Here is a 13376-nt window from a genome sequence, read left to right as displayed (position 1 = left end):
CTCTCTCTCTCTCTCTCCTAGAAATAAATAAAAATATAAAAAAAAAAACTTAAAAAAAAAATTCTCATAAACAAATTAGCACAGGCATTGTACAGCTCAAATCTACTTCTTTTTTAAAAATCTTTTTTATTAAAAATATTTTTTTAATGCTTTATTTATTTTTGAGAGAGAGAGAGGAGAGAGAGAGACACCATGAGCAGGGGAAGGTCAGAGAAAGAGGGAGACATAATCTGAAGACAGGCTTCAGACTGAGCTGTTAGCACAGAGCCTGACGGGGGCTCAAACCCACTAACTTTGAGATCATGACCTGAGCTGAAGTTGGATGCTCAACCGACTGAGGCACCCAGGCGCCCCCCACATCTACTTCTTGAAGAAGTTACTCAGCTATAATCCAGTTTATTTACAGGAATTAATGAGAGAGAGTATCTGCATCTTAAATGTGTGGGTCTGCCGTGATACCTTATTTCTACTTTTATAATGTGACAAATGGGCAAAGAAAACAAATAATATACTCCATAAAGAAGAAATACAAGTGTTTAATAAACATATTCAGTGTCATTGTTCAACCTCCTTAGTTGTAGAGATTTATATTCATTTAATGAATATGTATTGAGCACCTACCATAAGCTAGGGATTACTTACGGATGATATAATAGTGAAAAAGATATAGTCCTATAATATGTGATATTTACAAAAACAATAGTGAAATGCTCCTTTTACCAATGAAATCATAAAAGTTAATGATAAATCTTTAGTGCTTGCAAAGCACAGGAAACATCTTCATGTCCTACTGGGAGAAGCATAAATCTAGAGTCTTCTTGAATTCTATAATATACAAAAAATTTTTGCTTATTGTTATTAAGCAAAAATATTATTCCATTTTAAGAGATGAGTATAAGGAATTAGTTTATTCCTGTATTGTATACAGGAGTTTGTTCCTGTATGAGTATAAGGAATTAGTTTATATCAAAATTTATGAATAATGTAAGTATACACTTAGGTAATATTTACTATGTGTGAGACACTCTTCTAAGCACTTGTATGAACTTAATATCCTCACAACCATCTGTTGGACGGATAGCGATTGTTCCTTTTTTACAGCTGAGGAAGCTGAATCCCAAAGAGGATGTATGTAACATCAACAGGGTAGAAGCCTGGAGGCCATCCATTATCAGAAACTTTCAAAGTTTATTGAAGTAGAGGGTTTCAGGTTATTTATTTTTATGTACTTCTTAATGTTTTTTAAAATTTTGATAACACATAAAAGCATTCTTTTAATCCATAGTGCATAGTGGTTAGTGGCTTTAACATAGTTGAAAACGAGAACCCCCTGTTGGTGTTGACTGGTTGAAATGGAAATGTCCTCATTACCACTAATGATAAGCAGATTTGATTTATTCACTTTGCGTTTTCAGCATTCAGAACTCCTTGTACAGCTGTTAAAGACCTTTTGGTTCTAATTATTTTTATTTCTAATACCCAGATATAATTAAGTTGGGTTTGCATCACTATACCATGCTTGGGGAGCAAAGTCATTTGAAAGATGGGCTGGAAGTAACTTTTGACTGAGAATGGGGAGGAAATCTTTATCATCTTTTATTCTTAATAAACTCAAGACTTTCAATGGTACACAAATCTGTTCTGAACAAAATTTGTATGAAATAAATTTTATGACCTTGGGGCCAGAATCTCTCCTCTTCCTTCACCTCCTGTTTCCTGTGTGTGACAAATATCTGTGAACATTAATGCTAACATCTGTACCTGTGATCGTAGATTCACTTTTTTTTCTTAGCCTTATGCTAAAGAAGTGGGTTTTATTGGTGATTTTCTTGGCAATTTACTCAGAATCTCATGCAGGTATTTTATACGTGAAGAAAAAAGCATTGTTCAGAATAAATTTTTTATTGAGGTATAATTGACATAGAAAATTATATTAGTTTCACGTGTACAACATAATGAGTCTGTATTTGTATACCTTGCAAAATGATTATCATTTTGGTAAGTCTAGTTACCATCTATCACCTTACACAGAGAATTTCTTTCTCTTATGACTTTTATGGTTTACTCTCCTAGCAGCCTTCAAATGTGCAATGCAGTATTATTAACTATATTCACTATGCTGTGCAGCACATTCCCCTGACTTATTTATTTAATAACTGGAAATTTGTAACTTTTGACCACTTCCCCCCTTTCGTAGATTAATTTCCTAGCAATTTTTGGCCCTCTGATCACGCAAGTCCTTAGAGCCTGGACTCTCTAATAAGGCAGCCGCTAGCCATGTTTGGCTATTTAAATTCAGTAAAATAAAGTTAACACTTCAGTTCCTCAGTTATACTGATGACCTTATTTTAAACACTCAGAAGTCACATGTGGCTACAATATAGATTATAAACATTTCCATCATAGCAGAAGGTACAGCTTGACATTGTTGTCTTTGAGCCTTTGTGTTCTGCCCTAAATTTTTTCGGGTTTTCTGAAGCTCTTACTGACTTTCTTATCCTCTATTAGGTTATAATTCATGCCATCTTCTGTCATGTGTCTAGGAAGGACATGTGATAATGCGTCACATTATAAGCCTCCCCTTTATCAGCAGGTGTCATTGCAATAGCATCTTATTTCGGTGAATAAGCAGAAACTGATTAAAGTATTGAATGAGAACCATCTGTGATTGTATTATAAGTGTTGCATATGTCCGGAAAGCATGGATATTGTGTTTCCTTCTTTTGGAGAGAGCATCTAGTGCTATATAGCCTTCTAGATAGGAACTAGTTATTGTAAAGTTATAGTTTAGGTAAATGAAAACATAATTCATCCCTTGAAATCGAGATAAAAAGATTTTAAGGTTTCTACAGTCACTACTGTTAGATTTTTCTAGTTAGTCCAGATCATCTGCTGAAGTTGCTTAAAATGAAAACCATTTACAAATTATAACATTTAATGTAAACTTCTAGTCGTGAAGATCTGTGTAGGTAATCCTGTTATCCTGCTGGAACTAGAATTGATTTAAGTAACGAGACAATTATGATTCATGTTTCTTATGTTTATATCACGCTTTCCAGCCAGACTGGAAGCTTCTGAAGACCAGGAGCCAAATCTTTATGGTTTTTCCTATTTTCTCTAGCGCCTGGCCCCATGACTTGCACTTAATAACTTCTTGCTATAACGTATGAACTGATTTATTTTCTTCTATTGCTTCTTGTGCAGGACAGAACTTACAAAAAGCGTGGTGCTCCCTGAACTAATAGAACTCTCTAGGGATGAAGGCAGCAGTGTGCGGCTTGCGGCTTTTGAAACTTTGGTTAATCTGCTTGATGTGTTTGATGCAGGTAAATCTTCATGCGGACACATCTTTGCTTCTGAAAGCAGTGTTTTTCCCTGTTTTGTACCACTGATAGGGAGTAAAGAAAGCTAAAGGATAGAATTCCTTATATTGTTTTATGATGAGCATTAAACCTCCCTTCCTCTGTCTCTTTCTAGTTCTTTCTGTTGCGGCACCTTCTCTGTTGCCACTTTTACCCTCCTAGCATCCTACGTTGCTATGTACATACTATGTACATACTATGTACATACCTCTCTCTTTTCTCTCATCCATGTTTAACTGCCTTGGGTGGGGGGCTAAGCATTGGCTTGGTAATTAGGCTTTAACTTGCTTAACTAATGGACCCTAAGAAAGATCTTGATTAAAGCAATAATATTCCTTCCTTAATATTTTAATGCTAGAAATCTCCTGGGGAGATTTTCCTCCATGGGGAGGAAAAATTTGGGATGAAGTGTTTGAGGGGGAGTGGGTAAGGAGGTGTTTCTTAGGGCTGTGCAAATCAAATCACAAAGACATCACAGAGACCATTAACAACTCTGCGAACGAATGACTAGACTTTTGATGAATGCTGGACATTAATTTATCGGTAAACATTAACCATTTTGATACGGTGAAATTCGGAGGAGTAAATATCAAGTACCTAGGTGCAAAACTCTGTTGTGTAATTACAGGATTGTATTTACTTGGATTAACAACATTTTACCTGAACTAGGAGAGCCTCTTAAAGATTATTGCAATGCACATAATAACTATGTATGACCGTTACAGAAGAGTCACTTAGCCTATATATGAGCCAGAGGAGTAAGGACTATAATGCATGAAAATAGACACGTGAATGAATCTCCTTGTCCTAGGGAGCCTTGGACCCTCCCTGCTGCTCTCTTCCTCTCACTGTCCGCACTCAGGTGTCACAGATCTGGGCGTAACCTATGTTGGTGGCTTTCCCTGCCATTCCTTCCCGCTCCGATACCACTTGTCATCCCCTTAGCCATGAAACTCTCCCACACCGCCAGCCTTGCCACATACTAATTTTTCTCCGTTTTTTCTCCCTTCTATTTTCCTCCTAACCAGCTTCCTTCAGTGCCCATTGCAAATACAGTTTCCTCTCTCGTTATCTCCCTAAATGTCTTAGGCCTGGGTTGGCCAGCTGTGGTCTGCAGGCCAAATCCTGCTCTACCTGCTTATGTAGCTGAAGTTTATTGGAACATAGCCGTGCTCACGTGGCTAGGTATTGTCTACAGCTGATTTCATGCTCTAGTTGACAGAGTAGTGACAGATACACTGTGAGGCCTACATTTACAAAAATTGCAGACCCGTGCCTTATACCCACTACGAAAATAGTGATCACATCGTCTTATTATAGTTTTGGGGTTTGGCTTCTTTGCTGGTCTGCGTTTCTCAAGTTCAGACCATTTATTACTCAGCTGTCTACTTCTGCTTAGTATAATGCTTGTTCTATACGAAATACAATGAATGTTTGTCTAATAAATGTCATTTGGTTAAAACGGTAGATGTGGTACTGAAGTGTAATGATAGTAACAGTAATAATAATAATACTACTAAACCTGTTGCAGCATTTTGCTTAGTCCTGTCAGACCCTTAATAGTGCTTCATTTCTGAAAGTTTAAGGGAATGATGGGAAATTCAGAGTATTTAGAATCAAGATGTTAACGTTGCTGTGATATATGAGAAATTTATAACCTAGCAGACATATTTAAAAATATCGATTAACTTCTTTTTAAAACATTTTTTAAATATTTATTTTTGAGACAGAGAGAGAGACAGACAGAGCACAAGCAGGGGAGGGGCAGAGAGAGGGAGACACAGAATCTGAAGCAGGCTCCAGGCTCTGAGCTGTCAGCACAGAGCCGGACGTGGGGCTCGAACTCACAAACCGTGAGATCATGACCTGAGCCGAAGTAGGATGCTTAACCGACTGAGCCACCCAGGCGCCCCCCACAATATCGAATCGCTTCCTAAGGAAGTGTCCTTTAAGAAGTAAAAGTGGAGAAATTCAATAAACAGGACATATTATAAGCTAACAATTTTGGTCAGAAAAAGCTGCTCCCTGGTATGAGATACCCGCAAACCAAGTGACACCTGTGTCCTGAGCCTGCTGCTTATCCGTTCACGTCCGCGGTCCCGGGGCTTCGTAGTTATTCAGCCTCAAAGCCTCAATCCTTGAAGCTTTTTAGCTTGTCATCCCTCTTTATAGTTGGTCTCTGTGGCCCAATGGCCATGAGCCTGAGCCCCTCAGCCTGGCGTTAAAAGTTTTGCTGATCTCAGCCCTATCCTGGCTACCACGCAGCTCCCTGACCAGGGCTTGCAGAGATGATGTTCCATAACTGTGTGGCCAGCGTAGTGATTGTCCTTTCTGGAATCTGTATGTATGCATTTCTACATGTGCAGCGTGGGTAACTAGATCTAAAGTCTGTTTTGTTCTGTTTTGTTTTCCAGATGACAGAAGTCAAACTATCCTTCCCTTAGTGAAATCATTTTGTGAAAAATCTTTCAAAGCAGATGAATCAATTCTTATTTCCTTATCTTTCCATTTAGGAAAGCTATGCCATGGACTATATGGTATGATCTACCTTAAGAATTTCTTTTTTTTTTAAATTTCTTTTAATGTTTTATTTATTTCTAGGAGAGAGAGAGAGAGAGAGAGACAGCGTGAGCAGGGGAGGATCAGAGAGAGAGGGAGTCACAGACCGAAACAGGCTTCAGGCTCTGAGCTGGCAGTCAGCACAGAGCCCGACGCGGGGCCCGATCCCACGAACCGTGAGATCATGACCTAAGCGAAAGTCGGATGCTTAACCGACTAAGCCATCCAGGCGCCCCAAGAATTTCAAGATTGTAGATAATTGTTTCCTTTTTTTTCTACCTCAGACATTAGACTTGGGTTCCCTAGTTGTTAAACCTGTCCTTTAAGGGTATAAAATCTTAAGAAGTCTTAGATTTTTGATAGCACAATTTAGAACATATTTAATAACTTCTTTTTCCCTAATAGAACCTATTTGAAAGAACAGTGACAGAATGAAGTAGTCAATGGCCCTTTAAATTTCTGAATATTTTCTATTTATCAGTTGGCATCGATACAGTCATATTAACTATTGGTGCATATGAAGTATACCCTTAGTAACTATTTGTCGGGTAATTAATATATCACGTGAGCAGTTCGGCTTAGAATTTAGAATAATACTCATGACTTGGCATTTTGAAGACGTTACTCAGTTCTTAGCTTACTGTAATAACGTAAGCATAAATTAAATTATAGCCATCTGCTATACTAAAGCATTTTTACACATGTATATTATGGGCTTTTAATTGGCTGTTGAAAATAAGTTTTGCAGTACATGAGTTCCTAGCACTGTAAGATTTAAAGTTACGAATATGGAACCAGTCTGTTGATCAAAAATATTTAGAGTTACTTTGCCATCTTTTAGATTGGGTTTTTAAGCTCTCTCTTTGCAGACACACATACATGTCTTTTCTTCAGGCAGTAAATAGCAGTAATGGTCCTTACACGTTATCGTTGTAGTGACTTGTTAGTGGCCTGTGGTATGATACAGGCTGCGCAAGTTCAGTCATAATTGCTGCGTTGCATAGTTTATTCGATTAAATTTAAAGTATTATTAAAATCAACATAAAGTGAAACAATAGACCCTTTGGATTTCTCCATAATAGGCACTCTTTCCTCATCGTTGCTTTTATTTATGATCTGTAACAGTTTACTTGAGTATTTGGTTCCCATTATGTAAGTGCTGTAGTTTGCTTTTCTCTCTTTATTTTTTGTTTTCAATGAAAATGTTGAACAAAGGTTTTACATTTGTTTTAGGAATTTTTACTCCAGATCAGCACTTGAGATTTTTGGAGTTTTATAAGAAACTCTGTACGTTGGGTTTGCAACAGGAAAATGGACACAATGAAAATCAGATTCCACCCCAAATCCTAGAGCAGGAGAAGAAATATATTTCAGTACGGAAGAACTGCGCTTATAACTTTCCGGTAATTAATTATGTGTTTGTACTGACAAAAGGTTTTGATGATACCTTTAAAATATATGAATAGATAGCATTAAAAATCCATGGCCCTATTTGACCCTGCTGCTTAGCCTTATGTCTGGTATAGACAGTAGGTACTGAGTAGTATTGGTGTAATTTACATTTATCTTTATGTGTAAATTAGAGCCATATGAATGCATTTGGATCTTCCGAATGTGATTTCTATCTAAATTATTATTTAGAGGACGTGATTTCAATTTAAATGAAATGATTGTAATATTAGGTATTGATGCATGTTTTTCTCTCCTTCCCACTCATCTTCTCCCTTCCATCTCCACCAGGCCATGATTGTTTTTGTTGATCCTAAAAACTTCCACATGGAACTCTATTCTACATTCTTCTGCCTTTGTCATGACCCTGAAGTACCAGTCAGATACACTATTGCCATTTGCTTTTATGAAGTAAGTGTGAAGAAGTGTTCGCTCTTTACAGTTGTTAAGTCCACGTATATATATATATACACATATATGTGTATATATATATGCTATAGATGAGTTTTTGATATTTTGTATACTTCTGTTTATAAAGGTTTATTATGTGATACGGGCCCCATCTCTTTCATATTTTAGTCCTAACTGTTATTTTAAAGTTTCCATAATTCTCTTTTTAGTGTGTTTACAGAATTCATTTACATAAGCACATTATATTCATTTATCATTTATTAGTCCATTCATTCAGTATATCTCTATTAAAGTGCTTACTTTAAGCCGGCCATTGTGGTGCCAATATGGGTATTTCAGCTTTGGAAGTAAAATCAGGTTTTATATGCTTTACAATACTTATATTTAACTTTGCATCTAAACTCAAGAACTTGAGAATAAACGGAAAATTGAGTGACAGGTTATTTATTGTTTTTCTGTGAATGGGTCGTCTTTTCATGAACATACCTGTTAGGTTCAGCTGTTACAACAACTCTCTTTAATGGAAGAAGCAAACGTGAATTTAAAATTTTAAGATGAAGGTAATTAACTTAACCCTTGATGTTGAAATTTGGGTGTGTGTCTTGGACAATCCCAGGAAGCACACGTTCGCTATATAGTTGCAGTAACATGGATAAACGATAAGTTAGCAACTCCAAAATATAAATCTGTCTTTGTAAATGGCATAAGAAAATATTTCCTGTCTTCACAAGAGATATCTATTCTTAACTCTCAATAAGAATATTTCAGCCCCTTGCTTGCACCGGCTTCCTACCTCAGAGCACTGTTTGATTAGCTGCAAGTGCAGGAGAAATCTGTAGCACTGTCATTATGTGGCTTGAGACTCTTGAGTGCTGGGTGACAGTCTTCTTTTGAAGAACACATTTCCTGTTATGAATGAAATGTTCGTCGTGCAGAATCTAGGAGCTATTTCCCTTAACTGGGATAACTAATTAAAATAATTCCTGTATTGTACAATGAAGTTATCTTTGTAAATATACCTATAGAAATATGCTTTTGGAGGAGGGGATGAGACAGAGGGCGCTGGCTGGCTGAGGGAGATACCTTCTCCAGGGCGCATTAGGTGGGCATTTAGTCTTGGTCACTGTGTGTGCTTGTAGCTATTAGATTAATGGTCTCATGAGGTTAAGTTTCTGAAAACGCAATTGTTTATGTAATATTAGAGTTTGTACTTCTGTTTATTTTTATCTCATCCCTCTAAAATTTCATCTTTATTTGTGTTTTAGAGTGGACGTAACATGTTAGCACCGTAGAGATAAACATCTTGAAATGTATACACAAAAATATTGCACTGGTAGGCGTGAGTTTAGAAATTGTGGATCTAGCTATTTGCTGGGTGGCTAATTGCCAAGTCCCCTCAATCATACCATGTAGGTAGGCTGGTCATGATGCTCTACTCCAAAAATGAATTGTTCATCTAGGTTTGTCCTCTTAAGTAGTGAAAATCCGACTGGGGAACTTAAAGTTTCCTCACAGGGTTATTGTTAAATTCTGATAGTTACTTGCCTATATCCTAACTTGATTCTTGTTTTTCATATTCTTGTTATTTTGTTATCTTGTTTTCAAAATAGTATTTTGAAAATATTCTGAATGAATCAGAAACAACCGTGTAGAGCAAAGGTTTTTAAAATACTTTCTTTATCCAGGAAGCACTGCCCTCCCCCCACCCCCCAGCCCATTAAAATCCTACCCAGAAGCCCAATACATAAAAGCAAACAAACAAATAAAAGTGAAGTAGAAATTGGTGAATTTACCATTGTGGCTTCTGTCTGTCTGGAGGAAGGATAAAACTCAAACCTGTTCACAGGGGAGCTTAGATTAGACCCTTCCAGCTCCTCTTGTGCTGATCAAAGTCTTTGAAGGGAAAAGTCGTCGATGTCTTGCTTGCTTGGGACCCCCCTCTGTCCCTGTGTCACACAGACCTTCTGTGAAGCCTGCCTTCTTCAGGAGGCGCTGAGCCAGGGCAGACGCTCATGTGCCCGCGCTAACCTGTGAGACCCTGTTGGCTGCTGTAAGATTTCAAAATATGAGCTGGAGGCATCCATGGGCTTATTGCTTGTGATATGAAAATTATGGCTCTGATAAATCCTTCCTGCACCTGCTGCGGTCATGGGGGCACTTGCTTGCCCATCCTCACATGTACACACTCCAGAGTGTTATAAAGGAGGCTAAAAAGCTGGTTTTGTATGCAGTTAATTTTTCTAGAAATCCAATTTTATGTTAATGTTGTAACCTAGTCTCATTTCAGAAGAAGTATCTAACAGAGATGTATTTTGTAAAGTTGTTATTATTACCCTTTAGATATAGTCTAGTAGTTTTAAATCTGAGAGACTTTATTGCTGCATTTTAGGTCTCTAAACTTCTGAATTCTGGAGTATATTTAATACATAAAGAACTGATAACATTATTACAGGATGAATCACTGGAGGTAATATCTTCTTACTCTTTGGTTTTTACTTCTTTTATGTTAAATCTGAATATATCAATGCNGTTCACCCAAATGAGTACTAGCTTGCCTAAGTACTTGCCAAGCATCATCGATGTTTAGTCATTGCGGTGGGTGCTATCTGACTTAAACTGCTTTTTAAAAGTTGAGAGGCAGTTTTTCAGCATGTTGGTTGTGTAGAAATAGCTGTCGCAGATCTAGACTGTATGAACAATATCAAGAGACAGATACACGAATCTCGATTCAAAGGTAGTTTGGATCAAGGCAGTTGATTATGTTTCTAAGAAGATGGCAACATAGGAGAAAAGAAACTCCCAAAATGTTGCTGGGTAAATAATACTTTCTCTGCACAGAGATTGACATATGAGACTAATGCAAGATTAGAAAAACAGTAATTGCCATAAAAGTAATCAACATCTCTATTAAAAGGTACTAGATGCTCTTATAGATCATCTTCCAGAAATCCTTGAACTTATGTCTACTGGCGGAGAAAGCAGTGTTCAAGAAAATAAGGTAAATCTCATGTATCAAAGAAGTTCCTGAATGTTTTAACCGTGATCTTACTCTAGAGAGTTGTTGTGGGGAACAAGCAGAGGATGTATGGAAAATATTTAAAGTAGTGGTTACCCCATATTCACAAGTGCTTATTAGTAAATGTCTGTTGGAGCTGCAACAGCCTGAATTTCCACTCCGGTTCCTGTATTACCGTGATTCTTACTGCCCTTGGAGTTTACGTTCACATTTTCAGTTTTTATCAGCATTAATTATTATTTCAAGAGTAGCTTCTGGGGAGGACAGAGGGTAGGGATTTAGAAGGTCACAAGTTTCCAAAGTGAAGTAGAATAAATTTTACTTTGATAGAGGAATTAGTTAGAGGGATTGCGCGTTACTTAGAAGGATTGCGAGCCCCATTCTCTATTTCAGAATTTCGTTTTTGGTAACTGTTAGTTTTACTTACGGAGTTTTAAAAACGTATGTATTTGAATTTGCCAGATAATGGTCCCCCTGTGACAACCGAGATCCTCCTAAGTTGTGAAGCGAGCAAGCGTGTCCCTGTGCCTAGTGAGTTGTAGGCTGAAGGATTCGCTGGAATGCCGCAGCGGATTTCTTATCATCTGCCCTCTGATGTGCTTTCTTTTCAGTTGTCATCTCTGCCTGACTTGATCCCAGCACTCACAGCTGCTGAGCAGCGAGCCGCGGCCTCCTTGAAATGGAGAACTCACGAGAAGCTACTGCAGAAATATGCCTGCCTGCCCCACATCATATCTAGCGATCAGATTTATTATCGTTTCTTGCAAAGAATGTTCACGATCGTGATGACAAATGTGAGCCCAGTACCTTTTATCTAATTGTTTTGAACTCACACCTGATTTAGGAATTACCAAATTCTTCACATTCTCAAAATAGTACAACAAACCTCATTTATTCCATTTTGTCCTAGAAGGACGTTTCTCTTGCCAGGCCCCCAAAGGGGCAACTTAAGTTTTTCCCTGTGCTTTTCTACTGATGCTAGTTTTTGAACATTGTCTATACGGCTGGATTGGAGAATGAGCAGGTGGCACCTTTACTGACCCTTTGTCTGTATGCTGCCAAGGAGGGTGTAAACAGACTCACTTCACACTTGATAATAGCTCTTCTGAAGAGGAAGGTTGGCAGGAGTCTGTGAACTTGGCTGCTAAGTATGGCCTGCTCTGATAATACACCTTATATGTGTCATGGCCTCAGAGCCAGCCTCACCTATGCTGCATTGCCAAGCCACCCTGTAAGCCCCTCAGTCTTAGTGGAATTACTTTTTAAAAAAATTTTTTTAATGTTTGTTTTTTGAAAGAGAGACAGAATATAAGCCAGGGAGGGTCAGAGAGGGAGTGAGACACAGGATCCTCAGCACGTTCTGAGCTGTCAGCATGGAGCCTGACACAGGGCGCGAACTCATGAATTGTGAGGTCATGACCTGAGCTGAAGTTGGACGCTTAACCGACAGACGCTTAACCACCCTGGCACCCCACTTTTTCTTTAAAGTATCTCTAAAAGATGGCTATGTAACAGATCAAGCTTATATTAAAAACATGGTGATGATGGATAACCTTAAAATTAGAGTCAAAAGCAGGACAAAAAGAAAAGATTTGTACTCAAATCCCTCAGAGAGTAAGTTGTCTACCTTTGTTACAAAAATTTACAGAGAGATCTATTGAACCCACAGTTCACTGTACATTTAATATGTCTTCCTACCACTTCTGAAGTATAAAAAACTTCCGTATAACGTATATGTTTTAGAAGCTGTTAAAAACGTGCTTTATCTTCTCATTGTTCTCAATAAAAGGGAGATAATGAAATCTAATAGCCATCTCAGAAACCCAAAATCCATTTTAGCCTCAAAGATAAAAAGAAAAATAACATGATTGGTGTCATTTACAACTTAAGTAAAAAACAAAAGATAGACATTCATGAACTACCACTTCTACAAGTTAATTCCATTCATCAAAGTAAAGCCTAGAAGGTTATATTATAGCCATAACGCTCTTAAGAAATGACTTTGGCAACAATGCCTCCTTATCAGAGGACAGTGCATCAGTGTGCCACATAGGAGATTTCACATAAAATTGAGCAGAACGTATTAATTATTTTATTCAGAAATTACTTGCTTGAGTGCCTGCTGTGTACCAGGCACCGTTCCAAGAGTTAGGGATATAGGAGTGAATAAGATGGGCTCCTGCTCGTAACAGAGCTGGCGTTCTGCGGTGGTGGCGATGAGGCGGATAATAAAACAGGCTGGTAAGTGCTGTCAAGTTTGGTCTTAATTGTTGCTCTCAACCTGATTATTCAGTAGGGCCTGTTGTATTTCTAAAGCCAAGGAAACATAATTATTCCATAATTTTAACTTAACAGGAAAGAGCAATGATTTACAACATAGAGTGTGAACAAAACCCTTATAAGCCTAAGAGATTTGTTTTACTATTTTCTTTTATAGGACAGTAATTCCACACTTAAAAGGAGATCCAGGATTATTATGTAGCATGTTTTCCGTGATCTAAGAGGACATGTTAATCTGTTTCAGTATTCTCTGGAGAAAACAAAGATTTGCTTTTTTTTTTTTTTTTTTTTTTTTTTTT

At 37.6% G+C, this 13376-nt stretch overlaps 1 protein-coding gene across 1 annotated transcript in view; it reads left to right on the top strand.

Annotated features, from left to right (window-relative positions):
• Nucleotides 1-13376, top strand: part of PPP4R4 (protein phosphatase 4 regulatory subunit 4) — a 54745-nt gene that overhangs the window by 9439 nt on the left and 31930 nt on the right. Inside the window, exons 5-11 of the mRNA XM_077780876.1 lie at nt 3205-3326; nt 5777-5899; nt 7155-7324; nt 7662-7781; nt 10171-10248; nt 10696-10779; nt 11409-11591. Coding sequence (XP_077637002.1) covers nt 3205-3326; nt 5777-5899; nt 7155-7324; nt 7662-7781; nt 10171-10248; nt 10696-10779; nt 11409-11591 — 880 coding nt within the window. The remainder of the gene's footprint in view (nt 1-3204; nt 3327-5776; nt 5900-7154; nt 7325-7661; nt 7782-10170; nt 10249-10695; nt 10780-11408; nt 11592-13376) is intronic.

This window comes from Crocuta crocuta, unplaced genomic scaffold (assembly GCF_008692635.1).
Source record: "Crocuta crocuta isolate KB4526 unplaced genomic scaffold, BGI_CrCroc_1.0 scaffold299, whole genome shotgun sequence".
Lineage (NCBI taxonomy): Eukaryota > Metazoa > Chordata > Mammalia > Carnivora > Hyaenidae > Crocuta > Crocuta crocuta.
This window is presented reverse-complemented; position numbering and strand designations above follow the sequence as displayed.